A 24,077-nucleotide genomic window follows, 5' to 3' on the forward strand; every position below is an offset into this window, starting at 1 on the left:
TTCTCTTTTGTGAATACATCTGAGGATATCTCAGATCAATCCAGAAATATGGAATTGAGAAAGTGTTGAAAAGCAGTACAGAGGCAGAAGTCTCTATTTTACTTCAATATACCACTTTTAAACTAGGACAAGATTGTCTGAACTAGGACAAGAAAGTCTGAACAAAGCTGCTATAAGTGAGATAGGAGCCATCTGATACATCTTGGATAAGTTATCTGGGCAAAATACATGCAGTCCATTCCAGCTCCCCATGCTTTTCTATAACTGTTACAAGTTGCAAGCTAAACTAGCTAAGTGGTTTCATGAAGGAAATAATAAAAAGGACACACACACACTCACAATTCTAAAACACTTCATTTTATAATCAATATTTTTCTTTACATAAACAGAAACACGCCAGAATTTTGTGCGAAAAAATATTTTAAATAAACTTTAAACTTATTCTTAATCTTTGTACATTCTGATATACATATGTAACAAGGTTTATGGCACCATTACTAGAACCAGAAAAGGGGAAGGGGGGAATAATTGCTTTTGTTGTATTCCTGCTTCTATATCAAGCCAGTAATCTTTGCACTATTTCTTAAAAAAATAGTATTTGATTACTGGGTAGCCTGCAATAATTGGTTTGAACACTCAAAATAAAAATACTTTCCATTCCCAAAAACTGTTATTGCACAAGAAGCCAATAAAGGCATATGGCATAAAATGGTCAAGTCCCTTGGTGTTTAATGTCCTACCCCTCCTACCCACAACCCAAATAGAAAAAATAGTACCAGAAGATGAAACACCAGAGGAAATAAAAAGACGTTCTCTAGCCAAAAGGGTGAGATGTGATTTGCAAATAATTTAAGCAGCTCTGATAATCTTTGCACCAGCAAGCATTTTCATTAGGGCTTTCTTTAGTAAAGTCCTTGCAAACTCAAGGCCTGTGGATCTAGTCTTTTTGCTATTATTTTGGCTGGTTCTGTCATTATTTTTTTAAAAAAATTATATAGCTGTTCTCAGTCTATGAACCTGCACAGACTACTTAGTCATAATTTCTACAAGTAGATGATTACTGGGTACCCATCCCCTCAAAAAACAAAAACCCTAAATAATATCCAGGGAGATTTTTTCTCACAAACACCCATTTTTAAAAGCTGGTTTCTTTTTAAGCCTTCTTCCTTCCTCCATTCCTCTGAGAATTGATTTGCAATGGCATTCTGCGCAAAATCTGTGACAACTTTCAAAAAAGAAGTTTTTTTTTTAAAAAAAAAGCTTTCCCTAGTAAAGCTGAAAAGAATCACCCATGCTTCCCAGTTTGTGGAAAGTTTGGGAGGGGGGAACCTGTCCTGTTGTTCTTTGATGTCACACAACAGTCTCAACCCCAATCAGCTTTGGCGTAAGAATTCGTGGTGTGACTCCATTGTTCAGATCTTCTTCAAACTCCAATAACTGCCCCATGAAATTAAGGTTGGGAGAAATGATTGGTCGCTTGCCTTTGACAAACTTATAGGCATCCGTCATAGTCATCCTTGTGTGCTTCATAAGGTATGCAATGACAATGGTGGCGGAACGAGACACCCCAGCCTGGCAGTGGATAAGAAGACCCTTCCCGCATTGGTGAGCTTCCTCTGAAAAGATCAGAAACAAAGGGAGATACTGACTTTAATAGGGAAAAGGTCATTGAAAGAAATCAAGACATAACTTCATAATGCAATTCATAGTTTAACATTTCACTGGCCCAATTTCACATTGGGAAGGAGGAGGAGAGGGAAGAGGAAGAAGAATTGGGCAATAGTAATGTCTTTATTGATTAGCCCTTGGGCCATATCAAAATGCAAAGTTCCAGCAACAATTTAATACTAAAATTTAATAAAAGCAATTCAACATGAAATTTGATAAAATACTATTTAAAATGGAACTTGATAAAATACAATTTAAAATGGAATCTAGACAAAATACGATTTAAGATGAAATAGTAATAAAATACAATCCAAAATAAAATTGTAATAATGTACAATAATTTAAGATATGGATAAAATATAATAACATTATATTTCAGAGTCGCCCTTGCAATCTACCCCAATCAATCCCACATAAGCAGATCTCAACCGAATCATTTTGTTTAAATACTGTGTTACTTTAAATGTTATTTTCAAGTTCTGGCCTGACATAAGGTAAGTTATTTTGATATGGGTATCCCAATGGGACATTCGTCTGATATATAGACCAAGATACCTGTCTCTTATCCTCTTATACAGGCAACAAGAATTAGGCATTGTTCAGTTTCAGTCTGCCCTTCCCTTACTTGATTTGTTTTTGCTAATGTACAAATCAATACAGGGCCAAATAAATTCAAAGGATAGCTAGGAAGAACATTTAATATTTCAGCAACAAACAAGAAGTTAAAGAAACCCGGAAAGAACTTGACAGAACTCTTTTTCTTTGCTGTAGAGAGAGAAGAATTGGAGAGCAGCAATGAAAGCCTCCAAGGTTATAGCTCTGCTCTTGTTCAGAGAGTCTAATCAACACAGAAATTGCATTTATATGAATCAGCACTGTTGCTTATGAAGTATCCAAACAATCCAAAGTTCATAAACCTTTGAGAAATGTGTGCTTTGCTTCTCTCTGTTCCCAGTAAGAAATTCTAAAGCTTTGTTGGAAAAATAGCCTAGAAGAATCCATTTGCCTCTCTTCTCTCCAGCAGTCCTTGTTTCAGAACATTTCTGTTATTACAACCTCCCATGAAAGTTCATTAGCGTCTTGCTGATAAGGCATAATTTAGGTGTTATGCATACTGAAAAGTCATGGATTGTTTTAGCTATTTTTCACAGGGCCTAATATCCCTATGTATTGTATCTTGACAGAATTCAACCAACTTTTAAGAAAGGAATTGGGAGCTTTCAGGTTAGATATTTCTTGCAGAAACACACTTCTCAGGATATGTTATCACTGGCTATGTTGCCAGAAACACTAGTGCAGCAGCATTTGAAAAACTAAAAGTTCTCCACCTTTCTTGATTATTTTTGTTAGATCTGGGAGGATGGTTCAGAAACGGAGGCAAGACTCAGATAACAACAGCTCTTTATTAGTGACTTCAGATCTGAGCAAAGAATCCCAGCCGCAGCAGCCCCTTATAAAGGGCTGGCTGCGGCTAGGCAGCCAATGAAAGCAATTTGAGTTTGGTCATGATTGGTCACCGCAGACTGATCCGATTGGCTAGTAAACAGGCTGCCGCAATTGGCCCTGCCAAGAGCGGCAGCCCGTTTACTAGCCAATCGGATCAGTCTGCGGTGACCAATCATGATCTGCTATTCGCGGGCCAATCAGAGTTGCAGGCTTTCGAGCCTGCTAGTCCAGAACAATTTTCATGGTCTTCATATGAATCACATGCATAAATATGATACACCTGGTGGGACCCAGAAGAAGGACTTTCTCAGTGGTGGCTCCCTTTCTCTGGAATATCATTCCCCCAGAGATTAGAATGGCCCCCACTCTAGCAGTCTTCCGAAAGGCACTGAAGACCTGGTTTTGCCAGCGGCCCTGGGGAACCCAGAGAGGGATGGAGCCCATCAAATGGCTAGTGTGATCTGATGTCGTCGGGGCGGGAGGTGGGAGTTGGTTTTTTGTTTTTTTGTTTTTTTTCCAAATTTTGTTCTATTGTACTTTATTAATTTATTTTATTTTTTTGTTAGTTTTTATTGTTTTTGGTTTTTATTTTTTGTTTTAAATATGGTTTTACATTGTGTAAGCCGCCTCGAGTCACCATGGGCGAATAGGCGGCAATATAAATTAAATAAATAAAACTACCCTGCAAACTTGAATATGCACAGCCCAGCAATGCAAAGCATTGGTAAAATGGTCACTCTCTGAAATGTTTAATCATGCAATGGCCAGACTTACATCCAAAGTAGTGTGGAAAATTTATTTAAACATTAAAAGAGTATAGAAGACAAGGGCAAAATCTGAAACCATGACTTATTTCTTTTCAATTTGTCACTGTAATTATTTTCTAATTCTAATATCGGTGTCAGAAGCAAACTTGAAATCCCAAAGTATGTCTAGAAGAGTTGATGTAAGACTTAAATCAACAGTGAAGGGCACTACCCTCATACAGCATACACATATTTTGATGACTGAAATAAGAATCTCTGCTTGCTACTATTTCAGCCGTTTTATATAGGCTAATCTAAAGGAATTTATACTGTATGCTATTTGGGAAAAAAGGTGTTTTTGAGATTGAATATATTATCGTATCTTCTCAGGAAATTATCATCTGGAATGAAATATCAGCACTCCCTTTTGGCTGTGTTCAAAACCTGTTAATTTGAAATGGGGAAAATCTTACAACACTTTTTATTCTACCTCATAGAATGCATTTCTAAGAGAGAAGCAATAGTAATATTTACAACTGGGATCTTTTCTTTGCAAGATTTCACTCTCCACATATCTTGTAAAAGACACATAAATTTAACATGGCAATTCCTTGCACTATTTAAATCTATCCTAAAGAAATTTATCAACACAACAGGAAAAAAATAAAGCAGACCAGGATCGTCTCCAGCTTTGCTTAATTCAGAATATAGCACTGATAGGCATTAGGAAATGCCATTGTTCTGCAAGTAGTAATTAATGGGATTAATAAATTACATCTGCCCATCTCATTAGATCTGATTGAAGAAGCATGCTGAAAGTTCTGCTTTAGGAAACTACACTTGATCCCAGGAGGCAGACTTTCTCTGCCATGGCATCTGCCTTATGGAACAATTCCCCTCCCCCCACCAACACAAAGTGAGATCACCTCCATTCTTAATGTCAATGGAGATTCTCAGTCATCCAGATCATGGTTGTCCCAAAGATACTTCTTCAAGAGGCAACTAGAATTTCTGGTTTTTCTTTGAAGACGTTTTGTTTCTCATCCAAGAAGTTTCTTTATCTGAAAAGCTTCTTGGATGAGAAGTGAAACATCTTCAAAGAAAAACCAGAAAGTCCAGTTGCCTCTTGAAAAAGCACTTTTGGGCATCTCCAGCCTTTCTTATTTTCTGGAAATCTCTCAATACGTGGCTATGCTATCAAGCTTGGTAGTCCCAGGAGACTGGTAAGATAGGAGGTAGTTCCATTATGGCAGTTAGCATCTACTCTCTTGTGGGCCTTATGATTTTTGTAGACTTTTTTAAAACAATGTCTCTTTTTTATTCATTTATTTATCATTAAATTTGTTTGCTGTCCATCTCACCTTGAGGTAACACTTTTTACAATGTTATACACAAAAACGTGTATTTAATAAAAAATAAAACACTATAAAAACACAAATTATCAACTAGGGGGAGAGGATAAGCAGGGCGGAGGTGGGATCTGTTATTTATCAACCACATGTTTATTCTTTAATATCCTTATTGTATACCACCCAGAGTCATATTGTTTTGTGGGATGGAGGGCACACACACACACACACACACACACACACACACACACACGACAGGCAACTTTTGTGATTACAAAGCTAAACCCTGGTATGCCTTTGCAAGTTGGGCAGTGCAATAAACAATACAGAATATGCTAGTTAAAGAAAAAAATAGGGGCAATTCTATTTTATGGCTCTCAAAGTCTGTATCTGCCAGTTAAACAATAAATAATCTGTTGGCATGCTTAGTTTCCTAAAGCTAGAAATTTGCTGCTCATTTCCTTTTCCCCTGTAACAGTTACAGTACATTTAAGTTGCTATGTTGTAATGGTCCAGTGCAAATAGGGCAAGGCTTGGATGGTTAGATAAGGCCAAAGTTCTTATTTTGCTATATGGGCTCTGGAAGAATGGATTTGGCCTGGAAGCACAATAAATCTTCAGCTGATGCAAGTCTCATCCTGTTGCCAGCATAAAGAAAATAGACTAGTTTTATTTAGCAATAGGACTATTAAGCTGCTAAACAAGAACTGTGACCCACAGAGAGTCTTCTGAGAAAATAACTACAAACAAAAGGCATATTTACAGAAAGTTCAAACCTATGCTTATTTAGTATTCTCATGAATTCCCTATTTATGCCCCCAAATTGGAGCTCACAAGGAAGCAATGAGGCAAGCTGACGGATTTAATCAATTTTTCCCAATCTTGTGCCTGTGGCTGTATGAGTGTATAGGGCCTCAACTGACATAGTCTTCAGCTAGAATGGCCAATGTTCATGCTAGCTGAAGGATGAGGAAGTTAATGACTAACACATCTGGCACCAGTTGGGAAACACTGTCTCAATTTACCTAGGGAAAAATGTATGTTTCTATTTCCACAGATAAAATAATATATAGCTGCAAGCATTTTAGCTCAATATTATTAAAAATTCTGAAAGCAGTTCGTACCTTTTAACATTCTGTCCATACCCAAAAGCCAAAATGCATCATGCCAGATACAATAAAAAGAAAAGTGTTACCTTGAACAACATACATATATATAAAATCCTTGGCATGTTAGGAAGTTTTGCTGCAACTCTCCTTTCATAATCGTTCCTAGTCATATTTAGCTCTGTCCTATTTTTTCACCAGCCTCTTCCTGCAATCCTACTATGCAGGATCAGATCTTTTGAGAGATGTGTGCAGATCAAATAGCATAAAGCTTTGTGTTTTGTAAAATTATCCTTCTTTCTTGAACTTATTCTGGGGGAATGTCACCAGAAGGCATCCATAATAAAGGACAAGCAGTTCTCATAGCATTGTTGGATAAACTGGCTAACTTCACGAGGCAGTCCTGTGCAATCAAAGGAAGACTAAAGAAGCACTTATCCAGCTCATCTTGGAAGTAATAAAACTCTATTGCATGTAGCCACTGAGACCTCTATTCTCCATAAATGTGTTTCAACACCCCTGGGAATCTGTGGCTATAATCAGTGAACTAAATTTGACAGTTTAACCAAGCACTACTCTTTTAACATTGTGACTACAACTTCCCAATTTCTATAAGATTGAATTTATGAAGGCAAAATCCATCTGAGGTGTTGTTTTTTTTCCCAGATCTCTAATCACCTGCACTGGATTGCTGTTTCTGAGATAACCTGTCACTTGACTGTCCCACAATATCCCTATGAGTTTCTCATAGGCAGATACGTCATTCCTTTAAGAATGTGAGAATACAGAGAATGGATATTAACAAACATCTGCAAGATGGTATTAATATGGTATTAATAAAGATAGGTCAAAATTCCCTATCAAGCCCATGTTTTACAAAAAAAAGCTATCTCTGCCGTAATGAATAGAAACCTGCTGGAAAAAGGATGAATATTACAAGTGATCAATTATTTTAGAAATGGAGCCAGGGATAAATAAATGCCCTGCTGTTAAAATGCCCAACCAAAGTAACTTCAATCATCCAACCAACCCCCTGGACCAAGATAAATCTATTTTCCAACCCAGAGTTAAAGTCACAAGAGCAGCACTTATTTAGAGAGATCTAGTCAAACTGGAAAGAAGAATAGTTACCAATGAATTCAAAAGCCTCTTCGAAATACTGTCTGAGGTTCTGCTTGTTGCTATCCGTGGCAGGGAGACGTTTGTAGATGAACAAACCTTTCTCATAATGGTAGAGAGGGAGGTGAGTGGTGACGTTGATTATATAGCCAATGTTCAACCTCTGGATCTTCTCCAAGTCCTGAGCATCATGTTCATTGCCAAGAAAGAGGAAGGGCAAGATGGGGGTGAGCTCGGCATTCTCAATATCTGGAGTGGTAGCAATGGACTGAGGTAGTGTACAGGTTACTGTGGCCCCTCCACCTCCACTTTCAGGACACTCCTGAAGTTGGAGGGAATTATCACAGAGGTTTTCATGGTTCTGCTTAAAACTGCTGAGTCCACCTGCAACAAGAGAGAAGAATTGGGGTTTTAATAAGAGAAAATGAAAGGGGAGATTGAGCGTTCAGTGCTGACATTTTTAATCCACCAAACAGAGACAGACCCCATCCTGATTCTGAAGCTATAATTTTCATTTTCTGCCATGTGCTGGAAACTCAAATCAAAGCTGCTTGACAAAGTAAATTATCTTGGATCATAGAGTCCAGGGATATATTCGCTTACTAGTTCTTTCATTGGTTTGTTAGTGGTCTCAAAAAACAGACAAGATGCCTCTAAGTTGCAGTAGATACTTGTACTCACTTTACATTTGGCCTTATATGTACCTTTCTGCAGCTTAATAACTTTTCCCACAATCTCTTAGTCCACAGGAGTTGAACCCAGTACTAAAGTTGAAATCAAAATTGAAAGGATGCATAAATTGAAAGGATGTTGTGTATTGCAAGAAATGAAAACACATTTGGTACCTTTTGCTTTTTTTTCATTCAAAAGAATTGTGTCTGTAGCTTTCATTTTTATGGTGTTTATTATGTTTTTTGTTACATTTTATATCTGTGGTTTTTTTACTGTGTTGTTTTATTTCTATATTGTATGCTGCCCAAAGTCGCTTTTGATGAGATGGGTGTCTATATAAATTTGATAAATAAACTTCTGAATCAAACCATTTGGATTTCACAATCCAATTTTCCTCCTAATAAAATTCTGCTTCACAAAGAAGAGATTACTCAGAAAGTGAATTGTTAAAAGAGGGTACACATAAGACCTAACTTTTTTTTCCCCCTCTAATGCCTGAGCAGGCATTCAGGATTGCCTTCTGTTCTCTCGCAGTTGGGACACTGATTCAGAAAAATAAAAATGTGAAAACTTTCCTCCCTTCAATCCAAATGACTTGAGCCGAAACTCCCCACCTGCCTAGTTGCCATGGCATTGACACAAAGACATAGAATGACATCAGCTTGGCATGACATCAGCTCTTTGAGTGCAAACAATGTAAGAAGCACCACTTTGTTCAAGGGCTTTTGGTACAACTGTGTGTTTCAGAACCCATGATGTAATGCTAACAGGTGGTTGGACCAGCTTTTGCCTCAGGAGGAGGAAAATACAGTTATGGCCCTTCTGAATATGTAGGAGATTATAGGTGAGGCAGCTACTAACAACAGAGGAACTTTGTCTTGAATTAAAGAGAAATGCTGCCTTTGGCAAACTGGGCAAGTGGTCTTTGGAAAATTGCAATATATTTTGCACAAAGCAATCAGCTTAACAGAAAATCTTATTTCTTATACGCATATTGAAAATCAAGAAGCGGTAACTTAAAGGCAATTGTGCTCCCAAATCATTCAGGATAGTCCCATTATTTCATCTACTGTTGCTCTTCTGTGCCAAAATAACTTTAAAAAGTTTAGACATTCCTAAACTAATTTCTCAAAGAAAAATACTAAATATGCTAGTCATTACAAAAAACAAGTAGCTTGTATTTTAAAGATGAGCATTAAGTACTAGAATATAGGCAAGTGAGAAATCAAGAGTTTGGTTTTTGTAATAATTTAATAGTTTGCTCAATTCATTTGAAGACCTTGTCCCTGCACCACTTCTGGGGTTTTGCTATTTTGTTAGCCAACGGAGAAACATTATAGTCAAAATCTATAGTAATTCAACAAAGGCATCTCAGAAAGATTGGGTTTTTTTGCTCTGAATTCTGTTTAAGTCCTTAAAGGCTTCTTCCTTTCAGTCTGGAAAGAACAATGGGAGAAATCTTAAAACATTTCAAAAGAGGGGTCAGCAGCACCAAATTGTAGCGTTGGATTTAGCCAGAGGAAATGTTTTTCCTTCTCCATATCATGAATATACTTATTTTTTTTACAATGATGTGCTCTAGTTCTTAGGTAGCAGTATGAATTTTTCCATAAAAAAAACTGTGTTCCTAATGATGGCTTGATGAGAAAATGCAAACCAGAGCACACTTTTTCTACTTGCATAATCAAATGGAAAGGTATTCCTGCCCACTAGTCCACTGAGGTGTTTTTGTTGTTGATGATGCTGTTGTTGTTGGGCCTGGAGTAAAAGGCAAGGTCTCTCCAAAATTAGGAACATGCCAACTGTTAAAAAAAAAAAAAGCTTCCATGCTACTTAAGAAAACATGGCTGGAAAATATGTGGCTTTCTACAGATATTGCTAACAGTCTACCTTCATCGTTGGCCAAGCTTTTTGGAGTGGCTGTGTGCTGTGGTTCAGCAACATTTGAGAGTCCACAGGTTCTCCCTATAAAAGATTTCAGGCATAACTAATATAAATGCAAAGCTCTGGTGTGTTTTGTAAGCTATCCACAAGATTATAGTGTCCTCATTTCAAGCCACATTTTAGATATGGTTAAAGCAAACCCTTAGTATAACTGATCTCTGATACAATAACCTGGGAGATGAGATGGGTGATGAATTTATAAGTGCTAGGAAGACCAGGTAACCATATTTCATATTTGAATTTCTGACAAGAGGAGTGGGAGGAAGGGAAGGCATTAGGAAGATGGTCAGAGAAATGGACAGCACTCTGAGGCAGTAATGGAGTTAAAGGAATAAGGCTGGGAAGGAAGAATGGGTGAGTGATGTGCAGTAGCTGAGGAGGAGAGAAAAATGTTGGGAAGATTGATAGATCAGGCAGGCAGGTGGATATAAGTTGGCAGCAAATATAATTCTTTTCCCTCACCCTGGCTCTGCCCCAATCCATAGTTCCTGACTGACAAAACAATAGAAAGAAAAGGGGTCCTTCAACAATCCCTAAGGTTGGTGCTAAGAATGATGCCCTTATCTTTGAAGGGCAGGTAGTCTGTTTCAGAATTAATACACTCTCCTTTCACTTTAAAATACTTTAAAATGAGACTTTTAATTCCCAGTTTGATCTCCAGGATCCTAATTATTTTGTACTTTTCCACTTGATCACAACCTCTTTTTTTTTCTTAAGGGAATGGAAACCCTTAATAATATTTAATATTCACATCCATCACACCTATATGTCTAATGGTTGTGGAGCATAGGAGATGAATAGAAAGAGAACACAATGAAACTCCCAGAACCAGAGTGGTTTGATTTTAAAAGTAGGTAATTAAGTATATTTCCATATCATATTATATATGTAGGAGTTGGGTTGAGAATGGAAGTATCATTGTTCTCTGATACATATCGATATCCACTGCAGTATGCAGATGCCCAGAGAAAGGCTGGGGTTCTGGAAGAAGACTTCAGGCTCAGTTTTTCTTAGAATCAGAAGATTTGCAAAGTATCTTTGTGGTCTAATCCAACCCTCTGTTCATCACAGCATCTACTAACTAAAGCATCTCTGATACCTTTTGCATCCCCCTACTTACAAGCATTTCCTGCCAATATACAGGAAATGGTTTTCTTTTTAAAATGGTTTATCAGAGGTGGTATTCAGCAGGTTCTGACCAGTTCTGGAGAACCGGTTGCGGAAATTTTGAGTAGTTTGGAGAACCAGCAAATACCATCTCTGACTGGAGATTTTACAGTATCCTGCCCCTGCCACGCCCACCAAGCCACGCCCACAGAACTGGTAATAAAAAAAAAAATTGAATCCCACCACTGTGGTTTATGGCTTAAAAATATCCCTACACATTGAAGCCTTTCTCAATATATAAAATATTACTGCATTAAAAAATCACTGTCATAATTATCAATAAAATCATGCATATATGTGTTTGTATATGTATATTTAGAAAGCAGAATAATCATAGCAGGCAATAACTTTAGAAAAGTGTTGTGCAAGAAAACCTTATCAGATGATGAGTTCATAAGAACTATAAAACACATGTTCTTTTGTATAATTATGGAGGTCAGACTTTTGTCAGGGACCAGCATGTCCATTCATTACTGATTTTATTCATAGAATAACTGCTGATAAAAAAAATATGGCATCAAGTATTGGGGGAAAACCTTATCCAAGAAGTTCATTTCAGGATACATCAAAAACACAGCACAGTACTTGGTTCTCTATCTTTTAAATAAAAGGCCATTTCAGGCATCAAATACATAGTCAAAACTTATTTGGCAAATTGCAATAGCTGTGCTGTTCTCATTTCTGCTTTGTCCCATTTAGTATTGCTGTCTAATATCTATTCTCAGTAGTGGAGTCCTGTTGTCTCTCAAAGAGCATATATTACTTGGGCTTTTATACATACATACATACATACATACATACATACATGTGTTTTCTTAAGTTTTCACGGGTACTTACATGTATGGTATTCAGCTTTGTTCAGGTATTTTCCCACGCCATTATAGTTGTGCTTTTAAAGTTGGAGCAACGTTTCGGCAGAATCTCATCTGCCATCATCAGGCTTCTGATGGCTTCAGAAGCCTGATGATGGCAGATGAGATTCTGCCGAAATGTTGATCCAACTTTAAAAGCACAACTATAATGACGTGGGAAAATACCTGATGATGGCAGATGAGATTCTGCTGAAACGTTGCTACAACTTTAAAAGCACAACTATAATGGCGTGGGAAAATACCTGAACAAAGCTGTATACTAATGTCCAAGCAGAATTCTAGTGGAAGCAAAATGATATTTGCAGACAGACAACAGTCAGTAAGTGAGGTGGAATTTCTTAGTTAAATTCAAGATGCTGGTTGTCACCTGTAAAGCCCTACCTGGACTTTCTCTTAATTGGAGAAAGGTGGTTCATAAATAACCATGAAACTACCTTTACTCCTCCCATAAGATCTTACCTTGTAAGATCCTGCAGCCACCCTTTCTCTACCATCAACCCCACCCTCTAGGATATTGTTGCCTGGATGTTCACCTGACCCTGACCTTAATGCCAGTTGAAAAAAACTCTGAAAACTTGCCTTTTGAGATGGGAGGCTGGTGTGATTTGTGATCCTGATACCAGAAGATAACTGATATGGGCATTTTTCTCCCCATTGCATTCTATTTGTTTATGTGCTTTTATATTGTACTTTTACATTCTTTAACTGCCTCCAGTTTTCAGATTTGATGGCTTATAAATCAAACAAAATAAATCTCAGAGGAACAGAGAAAGATGGAAAGAGGTGACAGGTTTCTTCTGAGTGTTCCTCAAAGATTTTTCACAAGAAATACTCATATTTAATCAGCAATAAATAACATTACTCTCCTTGAAGTGGTAACAGGAATTGCCAGTACAGGAAACATTAAAGTGAAAACCATCTATGTGCGTATGCAAGTGCCCTGCTGTAAATACTCCTAATTATAAAGGAAGAAAGTGATAAAAGCAGAAAAATCTCAGTCCTTTATTCTGTGGAAGAACAGGTGGCCATAATCCCCAGAACAAAATCCTACATTAGCATCTCAGAAATTCCGGAAGTGCAACGGAGAGTGGAATCTATGGTTAAAAACTATGTGCTTTTTTTCTGGCTGATGTTTAGATTGGATTTCATTTTCTTTAAGCATAGAGAGTCTTTATAATTCAGTTATGTAAATTTATATATTATAGCCATGTCACATAGTCTTGGGTGGCAGGGGGAAAATAAAATTGATTTCACTTTATTTGACCAATCAGTGTCAAGCAACATGTCAGTAAGATCATTGTGTCAAAAAGACAATAGTGTATTTCATAGTTTCCTGGTATGGCACTCTTCAAATGCATTGAATCATGTGCTCTCAAGACCATTGACATGGCCTCTAACCAGGTACAATACTTATTACAGTCTAAATCATTTGAACAGCAGTACGTGGATAGGACTGGCCTTGAAATTTTTAGACCTTCTAGTTCAGGGGTCCCCAACCCCCTGTCCATGGACTGGCACCAGTCCATGCCATGCCAGAAACCAGATCATGCAAGCAAGCGAAGCCCCATCTGTGGGATGCAGGCAGCATACGAAACAGTGCCCTCTCCAGTCCACAGAAAAACTTCTCCCCACAGAACCGGTTCCTGGTGCCTAAAAGATTGGGGATCGCTGCTCTAATTAGTCGATACCAGAGGTGGTATTCAGCAGGCTCTGACCAGTTTTGGAGAACCGGTTAGCAGAAATTTTGAGTTCAGAGAACCAGTAAATACAACCTCTGACTGGAGATTTTACAGGATCCTTTACCTGCCACGCCCACCAAGCCACGCCCACAGAACCGGTAGTAAAAAAAAAATTTGAATCCCACCAGTAGTCTATATATAACCCATACAAAAAATACACAAAATCAAATAATAAATCCACTTGGGCTGGGATAAAACAATTTGATTAGCAATACTGAGATTCTAAAATTATTGCTTTTATTTTAATTGAAAGACAAGAGTGGGAAAACTGTAGAGATTTCAGTGCCTGCTCTTTATTATAACTTTCAGAAATATACCCACCCCATTTAAAACATTAACTCAAGAATGTCAGCAACAGTCATGAAGTCCTATAAACTGGCCAATGTTTTATAAATCATCTTGCAAAAGCAGATAGACCCCACCCAGGAAGGGAAGCCTTTTAAATAATGAAATCTGTTTAATTTAGAAGACTTGGGCTAGAAGTTGACAGCCACATTGATAGAAGAAAATTGGAAGGTCCAATAGATATAATGAAAACATGATTTTCACACAATCTTTGATGGTGTGTTATTAGCCAGAGAGTGAATCATAATTAATTCAATATCAGATACCTGTATTTTATAACAAGCAAGCCAGCTTACAGGCATAGATGCTTGAATATAGCAATGTAAGAAATCAACAGAAATCCCCATTTTCTTTCCAGTTGTCAGTGATGTTACATAACAAAATAGTGCCCACTGTATAAGCAATTAAATTATGTCTGGCATTTGTCATTGGTTTCCAGACTAAAAAACAAGCACTGGACATTCCAGAAAGCTCTTATAGATGATCTTTTGTCTTTTTAGGCCAGACTATTGCTGAAAATCATGGAATCTGCCCTACGTGACATTTTACAGTTGCACTGATTCATTTAACTCAAAGGATTTAATCAGCCACTCAGAATACTTTTAGGCTTTCTACCACTTCAGCTATACAGTCACAGAACATAAGCAAAAAGATGGCCCACTTTAGTAAACAATTTCAGGATTTGGATAAGATATCATCAGCTTGGTGTATATTAAGCATTCTCCAATATCACCTCTGTATTCTATAGATCATCTTTGGGACCACATACATTCCCGACATCATCCTCTGAAGCTAACATGGAAAATAGCAAAAAGCTATTTTTAAAAGATAATGGAAATTTAAAATTCTGATGTGCTGGAAGTACCTGAAGGAGGACTAAGAGTCTAAGAGTACTCAACTACCTTCATCCAATTGAAACAGACAAAAAACATACATAACTGGTGTTGGCAGCCTTATAAAGTCAGATTTCCTCCAGCAATTGCTATTGAACATGATAGATTATTCACAAAAGCTTTCACTTAGATTATCTTCAGAAGAAGCTCTCAGTCAGTGCAGCATAGAAGACAGTATCCTAAGACAGAAGACTGGTGAGAATTGGGTTTAACTGCCCAGTTACTAAAATACTGATTCAAAGTCACAATTCTTAGATAATTTGTATTAGTCATTCTTTCACAGAAGAAGACAATTTTGGAGAACTCTTATGGGCATAATATGGCAGCCAAAATATGCATTGGTACATAAATGGCATATCTTTTACTGTACATTTCTGAAACCTCATGACTTCCCTTGTTTCAATCAAATCTCATCAGGGATGTAATTGAGTCATCTTTTAATTTAATTAAGTCATCAGGAAGAAAACGCTTCCCACTGTGCTTTGTAGCAATGCTCTTGTCACAACTAAGAGGAAGTCTCACCCACAAGATTGTTAGGAAATTTCTCCTTTCCTTATTAGAAAAATGCATAGCAATTGATCACCCACATTTCCTAACCACAATATCTTAAAAAAATGCCTGCCTGCCTGCTTGCCTGCCAATCATCCATTCATTCATCCATCCATCCACCACCCACCCACCCCATCTCTCTCTCTCTCTCTCTATCTCTCTATCTATCTATTTATCTATCTATCTATCTATCTATCTATCTATCTATCTATCTATCTATCTATCATCTATCTATCTATCTATCTATCTATCTATCTATCTATCTATCTATCTATCTATCTATCTAATAGGGCTGTCCATCTCATAAGCAAGTAACTCACATTTAGAAACTATAAAAAGAATTAAACAAGAATAAAAATCAGAGGATGTTAATAGTAATGGAGTCACCTCACTTATTCAAACACCCCCTGCAGTCTCCAGGCCTGTTGGCATAACCATGTCTTGAGGAAACTTCATACCCTTAGAAGTGATGGGATCGTCCTTACTTTGTGGGAGGGGGAGATTCCACAGTGTGGGAACCACACCAGATTAAGCAGTTCTTATGCCTAGCATTAGTCTATGCTATCTTAACTTAATTCTGTTAGGGTTCACATTCCAGAAGCAAACTGGATGGAGATGCATACATGTCCTCTCTGTCCTCTGTTCTTTCTCTCTCACGCTGCATACATATTCTCTCTGGGAAAAATAGGAGCCTGTGTTATTGGTCTCTGTCTTTCTCTCTCCTCTGTTGCAGTTGCCCAGAATAAAATGGCACAAGGTATCAGATCTTATGTAAAGTTCTCAGCTGTGGATATGAAGCCAACCCACCCCAATATTACGGGGAGATGTAAAAAAAATCAAACATGATTGTAGCATATTTTGGTGATAAAAATGTTGAGCTGAAGATGGCTCTATGTTCAGAAACCAGTCCTCAAGTACAGAAATCAGCAATAAGTCATTCCCACCCTCACTGATTTCTGACTGGCTAGACAAGACATATCTGTATGCAATTGCACAACCTATGAAATTGATTGTGGCTCCTGAATCAATCAGGGCTTCCGATTTATTATAGATCAACTTTGAGACTGAAGAGCAATAGGTAGTATAAAGCACTGTATGACTGAGGTCCCTTAAATTGCTGGATGACCCCTGCTCCTGACACTCCAAAAAGAACTATGTCATTTTCTAGCAAAGTAGGCTTCATGTGAATAGAATACTTAGTTGGAAAATAATCCTTCAAGCCAAGCTATGATACTTCACAGTCAATTCAAGATAGGAATATTTATTCTAGAAAGCTGGTACAAAATGCCCCTAAACTTGTCAATATTAGCAAAGACCTATATTTGCATTATTTTTCTATAGCCATCAGTGAGGCTATCCATTGGCTATAAATTGCATGGGATTGACATTTGAAAATATTGATCAGAAGAGGGTGAGGGAGTACATAGAAAGAGAGATAATAGTGCAACTTTGCCCTTTTTGCATGTATAGTATGCCATTGTCCTTCAGTTCTTCCAATTATAGTTATTCACTGAAATAATCCTCCTTAAGAGTTTGAGCAATCTATGAAACAGCTTCTCTCACGGATCACTAAATAGGACTTCCTTTAATTAATCAGTCTAAGCCATTTCATTCCACTCCATATCCCAAATCAATAATATTTATTAATCAAGTTAATATAGCAGGCCATAATTATATGGCTATACTTAGCAATTACCTTGTGGTAAACTGTTAATTTCATGGCTAGCTATGACTCTTCCAACAATATTGTCCAAGGCAGCTCTCAGTATAATCATAAAATTAGCAAACTCTCCTGGACAGGATTGTTATTTTCCAGAAGTAAAACTGCTTATTTAGCTGCTCCTCTTATTTAAAATCCAAGTACAAATTCTATGTGAGAATACTTAAGAGAGGAATTCTACCTGTCTTAAGCAAATGTATAATTTATACTAAGTGATGAATGTCTTAAATCTCTCTAGTACTCAATGCAGAGCAATGTAACAAGGTAGCACAAAGCTGTGCAGCAACTGGTAGTTGCTGGACTTTTCCCTGTTTGCTGTGCAATCAAATTGTTTGGATCGACTGGTTAATCTACAAATTTACATGAGTCATTCTAGCAGATCCATTTGGTCCTTATATGAAAGAAGACATTAACAATGGCATGGCAAGAGAACTGGTCACCATGATCCAGTTCTAGGAACTTGAAGCAAGCACCCTTACAGTAGAAGCAAGCAGTTGCTGAAATTGTGGGTCAGGCTTTAACCCACAAGCAGGACTGAATCAAGAATTACAGCGTGGAGAAAACAGGAAGCCAGAACAACAACAACAAATGTTACTTCTGTGATTCAAAAACAAGCCCTCTATATAGAAACAATAATCATGCCCTCGCATTTTTTGTTTTTCTTCCTGCTCCCTCTCATGCATTATTTAGCCCTTCTCTTTTGAGTGGGCTAACTTGTTTCCATCTGTCCTTTGTTTTTGCAATTATCAGATTTGTAATCAAACCGTTTGCACGGACAGTATAGGAACTTTCACAAGCCAACTCCTCCCATTTACCTATTCCCAAAGGAAGCTTCCAGGATGATTCATTTGTATTACTTTACAGTAACTAAATTTTGAGCATTCCATAAATATGCAAGATCATTCTCCTGTCACCACCCTTTCATCCCCTATATACTTGTTACCTGTAGAAGCTGATTTATAAACAAGCTACATCCTAAATTAGTTCATGAGAAATCTAAATTGCATAGCAGTTCCTTTTTGATTCTTGAAGTAGCTAATGGCTCACTCATAAGCAATAGGAAGCTGTTAAAAATTGGAAGTAAAATAGATGTAAATTCAGGACAAGAAAATGATTCTAAACTACTATCCTCAAGTTTTTCACTCTCCCTAAATGCCACCTGAGGTGGTAAGGTTGCAAGTCTGATCCTTCTACTTTCCATACATCCTGTGAGAAGTGGAAAAAGTTCCCACTGTCAGAGTCAGGAAGCAATGGATTTCAAATATAACTAAAATCAAAAGCAAGTCACTTTCTTATGTAGACCTTAGTCAAAACATGGGCGTACCTCTTAAAATTGAACTACTATGCAGAAATGAAAAAATAAAAAATAAAGCTGAGAAACTGAGAAAATGTACAAAACCAAAATTAATAAATTCCTAATAATCAAGGAATATTCTACAGACAGTCGTCCTTGAGTGACTGCCTTATTTAGCAACTGCTTGCAGTTACAATGGTGTGGAAAAAGTAATTCTGTAACCAATCCTCACATTTATGATCTTTGCAATTCTGTAAAGCAAGAGAAAGATGAAGTAAGATCATAAAATCAGAATGTGTTACTTAGCAAACACTTTGTTTAATTGCCATTTCCAACTGTGGTCACTAAATGAGGACTTCCTATATATTGTCTGTCAGTATATATGTCCAAATGTAAGCAAAGATATATACGCACATATACATACAGAAATATATTCCCACATTGTAATACTAAGTTGTATATATAAATAGTCCTCAACTAACAACTGTTCTTTCAGCAACCAATTAAACTATGATGATGTTGAATGAAGGAATTTTTTCTTTAAATCCACCTCATAATGCATTTCTCTTTATTATTTAATAGTTAGTAAATGCAGAATGCCAGGAGGGTGGAAGCAGATCTTAACTTAGAGGTATGAACTAAATCACATCACTTATAAATATACAGGGGAAGTGCTGTATAGATTTAGCGGATTAGATGTGGTTGACAGTGTGCCTGAAGAACTATGGACAGAAGTGTATAACATTGGACAAGAAGCAGCAATTAAAACCATCGCTTTTTAAATATCAATAAGCAAATGCATCGTACTAGGTGATGGGGAAAAAGAAATAGAAATACTCAACGGTAATGAAGACAGACAACTGTGTTAGCTAAAAATTCTAGCACCAAAGTAAAGAAAATACTATTCAAATGAAGAAAGTTCTGAGCTATTAATCTTTATGACACTACAAAGTAATTTTGTGATTGCAATCTTGATATTACTCAGAATTTGAAATGTGACCTTGAAGGGCAGCAGCATCACCATAGACCATAGAATCAGGACCTTCTTAGACAGTTTGATAACCCAGTCCTGCAAAACATGCCTTTTATCCACTACGTTCACCAACCACCTACTGTAATTTAAGAAACTTTTATCTAAAGTAGTGTTTTTCAAACTATCTGAAGAAACTGCAGCTCCACAGAATTAATTCAGATGAAGTATTTTGCAGAGAAGCTTCCAATCTTCTTGTATAAAACATTTTACAGATCTCCATTCCAGAAATTATTCACCTGCTTTCTGTTTTCAACTTTTGTACATCAATTGGCTATATATGAGCTGGCAGTTATATTGGACGGTTCATATTAGCCACAACAATTTTAGGATTGGATTACCTCCTGACCACATACAAAGGACACTGCATTTGAAGTAGCGCGTCCAAATTTTATGCTCATACTTCAGCAATTAATCTGTAACAGGGCATGCCCTTGAGTTTTCAAAGTATTAGCAGTGGGAATGTGGTGAGAGGGAGAGAATAGCTGTCCAGGAAGGAAAAAAAACAAATATTTTGATAGATCATATCTGTGCAAATACTGCAAACAGAAATAATATTGAATTATAAAGCTGGAGGCTAGAGGCAATTCTTGTGCTATTTATTTTTTGAAAGAAAATAATATTCTAATTCAAGCAACAGTTGCCTCAATCCACTCAGTCATTCATGACCAAAATCCAACCAAATGGAATTTAATCATGGCAGGGTGAAAAGAATATATACAATTTTTAAAAATGTGGCTTTTTCCAAAGAACAACTTGTGACTTCCTCCTGTTCCTTCAAGTTATGTAATATTAAATTGTGTTGAACTTTGCTTAACTCTTTAAACCAGAGGTGGTATTCAGCAGGTTCTGACCAGTTCTGGAGAACCAGTAGCGGAAATTTTGAGTAGTGTGAAGAACTGGCAAATACCACCTCTGACTGGAGATTTTACTGTATCCTTCCCCTGCCACACCCACCAAGCCATGCCCACAGAACTGGTAGGAAAAAAATGTGAATCCCAACACTGCTTTAAACTACATTTACCCTTACCCAATTTGACAGCTTCCAGAATTCACAAACCATACAACCAACAGTTATATTACAACCTGTCAATGCCTCCAGGTTCCTTTACATACTTAAACTACTTACAGAAGTGGCCCTCAACCTTTTGGGCACCAGGGAGTGATTCTATGGAGAGAGGTTTTTCTGCTGATTGAAGGGCACGTGGTTTTATGTGTTGCCTGCACCCCTCAGATTGGGCTTTGCTTGTTTGTATGGCCCAGTTTCTGGCATACCGTGGCCCGGTGCCAGTCCACAGACTGGGGATTGGAGATCCCTGACTTATAGTCGTCAATGTTCTTCTCAAACCTATTTTCCCCAGAAAGCTTTGCATGGCATAGATGTACTTGAACCAATAGTAACAAAAGTACCAAAATATTTTTAAATCTGAAGGGACTTGAGAACCAAAACATTGACAAATCCCAGATTGCCTTCTCCAATCTATATAGTGTGGTACCTTCAGTGACCAACAATTTAGCAGCCAACAAGATATGAAAGCAATACTCCAGCAGTCCTGGGTTCTTTCCTATTTTAACTTCAGCTGGATCCCAGCCTATTATTCTTTCCAATCTGCTTAGATCTAATTCTTACAAATCAAGACTCCTTTGACTCAAGGTCAGTTCCTATTTTTTTAAGCAACCACACAGAAATTATTTGCCAATACCATTTCTGTTCCGTGTTTTTTTTCCCAACTGCTCTGTATCCAGCAAATGCTATAGTAGTCTCCCACTGATGTAACCTTGCTTAGCTTTTGGAGATGAGTCAAAGCCAGCTAGATGCCACCACTGAGTTGATCATTCAGAGAGTAGGTAAAATTGAATATACGAGGATCAACCTATGTAAGCTCACTTTGTGAGTTATTGTGAAAATGCTACCTAGAATCAGCAACCCTCTGCGTTTACTCCTCTCCACCCACTAATTTCTTGAAGCCCCCCTCCCCACCTAATTTCCCAAAATGATGCTCCTCCATTTGGACTAGGAAAGACATAGCAGAAAGCATTAGAACATTTGCATCGTTTGAATCCTTCTTTCAGAGACATTCAACACCATGGGCGAGTTTCTTTCTATAACTGGAACATCCAAAGAGTTTTAACTGATCCACATTTCATACTGTTTTCCTTCTCGGTTTTTGACATTCAGTAAGGATGTCCTTTTCTAATTTTTGGAGAAAGGGAGAAAATGACTGCAATTAAATCAATTAAGTCAGAATTCCTCCAATAAATATCACATGGTTTTATAATACAGAAAAGTTTCAACTGTTTTTATAAAGAGTGAAGGAGAATTCACAAGGCAATTCATTAATTTATGCACACCTTTTATTTTAGCTCCAGCTAAAGGCACTCTATCATTTTGCCCAGATTTAGTCAGCAGGAACATACATAGAAAGCAACTTGTGTGAAATATTAATACAGCCATTTGGAGCTTTTATCGCTGATTCGTTCCTTCTTCCAGCCAGCACTGTATTGGTATCTAATTCAACACTGTTTGCCCTTCATTGCAGCCTTGGTTCAGGAACAAAATCAGCAGCTGGTGCTTGTCATGTGGGGGATTATGCAAGCATTAAGAGAACACAAAGGGCAACATTCAGAAATTTGGAAAAGGGGCAGAACAAGAAGCCCCTTGGATGAATTTTGCAATCTGGAACGTTTAACACAGTGAATGTTCACTTTTAATGAAATGTAAATACGTCTCCTTTGCTAAAGTTGACAACTTCATTTCCTTTGGGCTTTTAGCAATGTTTATGCCCGTTCAAAAAAATTACAATGTACAACGATGTTAGAACCGTGATGCAATTTCTCAAATTAATTTTCCATGATGGGCGGATAATGTTCCAACCCCCAATGCAATGGAAAATGTACAAGTAGAAATACCTGAACAAAGCTCCAGCTGTTCTGAAATCAAATGAAGTCAATTCAAGGAACATAATGATATAATGTAAGAATCAATACATTATCGTTTAATTCCATCCAACAGTCAGCTGTGCAAACATATTCAACTTCTGTTTGCATAGATAAAAGAAACAAGAACTTTCAAATCAGCATTCTTAAGGCAAAAATGAATCACATACCACCATAGGAGCACCAAGCTAGCTGATCAAACCTGCCCTAAATCCTGTGTTTTCCCATAATAAGCAGAAAATAAAAGCAAGAATGCAGTTTAGATAGTGAACCAATGAGGCACATGATAATGCTAAATAATAACTCTGCCACTTCAGACAAAACAAATTATATTTACCTAAGAAAGAAATACCCACAGGATTTCTCTCTCAACAAGCTACCGCCCTTTGTATCACAAGTCAGAATATACGTTAAGCTATAAAGCTACAGAAAGAGCTTAGAAAGAGAATAGCATGAATGCATGTTTTAATAACACCTTCCAAACTGTAGCCCATATAAAATGAAAAATAAATAAATAATGATTAAAATACGATGAATGCAGGATAGAAAATCCCGGTAGGATATGTCACCAGCACAGAATAAATTGCCATCTGATTTCTAGCAATAAACATTCCTTAAATACTTGCATGAAAATAAAGGTACCCTGATACCTTAAGTAAAAAGCAACTACCAACAGATAACTGATAACACTTCACATGAGGGTAAATGTTCAGCCTGTATTATCCTATTCAATAAGGGGCAGGGTATGTCTCATATTAGTAGATCTTTCCTGAGGGTTTCAATAAAATTTAGGGTGTGCTTTTACCAAAACAGTATATCTTTTGGAAGTGCTGGGAGTGTAATTATTTATTATTTTTTCCTTGTGATTAGCTGAGAATTGTAGCCATTTCAGTCCCATACAGCCATAAGATAAGATAAAATTTACCTGGGGTGTGTTTTAAGTTTCAGTAACTGAACATGACAATTACCAACAAGACTTTCCAAATAGTTGGTGGTTATACTGTATAGAAAACAGAAGTAAGTAGTTTCTATAGTGTCACTGTAGTTAATTCCTTTGCCTTAAACCAACACTTTATCTAATTATTCACCAACTTTCTTGCTACAATCCTTGTGTTTTAAAGTAATGGGCTAAAAAAACTTGTGTGTTTTTTTTAAATGTTACTGTCCCTTGCCATACCAAAAGTATAAGGCTGTCTAATTCTCCTGTTAGAACAGGGCTGTCAAACTCCTGGCCCGCAGGCCGGATGTGTCACACACTGCCCACACCCAGTTTAGCGAAGGAGGAAAAAGTCCCAATATGTCACATGACACCGCCATGACATGAGTTTGACACCCCTGTGCTAGAATCATTTGTCTCTTGTTCACCACGATTGCTTTTCATTTTATTATTCTCTCTTCCTGTGCTCTCCAGTTCAAGTACTCCTATATTGTTTCAGCATGTTTCAGCATTACATTGGCAAAATTACTAATTCTTAACAATA

At 37.2% G+C, this 24,077-nt stretch overlaps 1 protein-coding gene across 3 annotated transcripts in view; it reads right to left on the bottom strand.

The window, feature by feature from the left end:
• Positions 1-338: 338 nt before the first annotated feature.
• DUSP10 (dual specificity phosphatase 10) overlaps positions 339-24,077 on the bottom strand; it is a 35,835-nt gene continuing 12,096 nt past the window's right edge. For all 3 annotated transcript variants that reach the window (XM_026695724.2, XM_087933827.1, XM_087933835.1), the window contains exons 3-4: positions 7,447-7,818; positions 339-1,616 (exon numbers count right to left, since the gene is read on the bottom strand). In XM_026695724.2, coding sequence (XP_026551509.1) covers positions 1,351-1,616; positions 7,447-7,818 — 638 coding nt within the window. In that variant the 3' untranslated portion in view covers positions 339-1,350. The remainder of the gene's footprint in view (positions 1,617-7,446; positions 7,819-24,077) is intronic.

Source organism: Pseudonaja textilis, chromosome 1, assembly GCF_049901715.1.
Source record: "Pseudonaja textilis isolate UNSWEBS1 chromosome 1, rPseTex1.2, whole genome shotgun sequence".
NCBI lineage: Eukaryota > Metazoa > Chordata > Lepidosauria > Squamata > Elapidae > Pseudonaja > Pseudonaja textilis.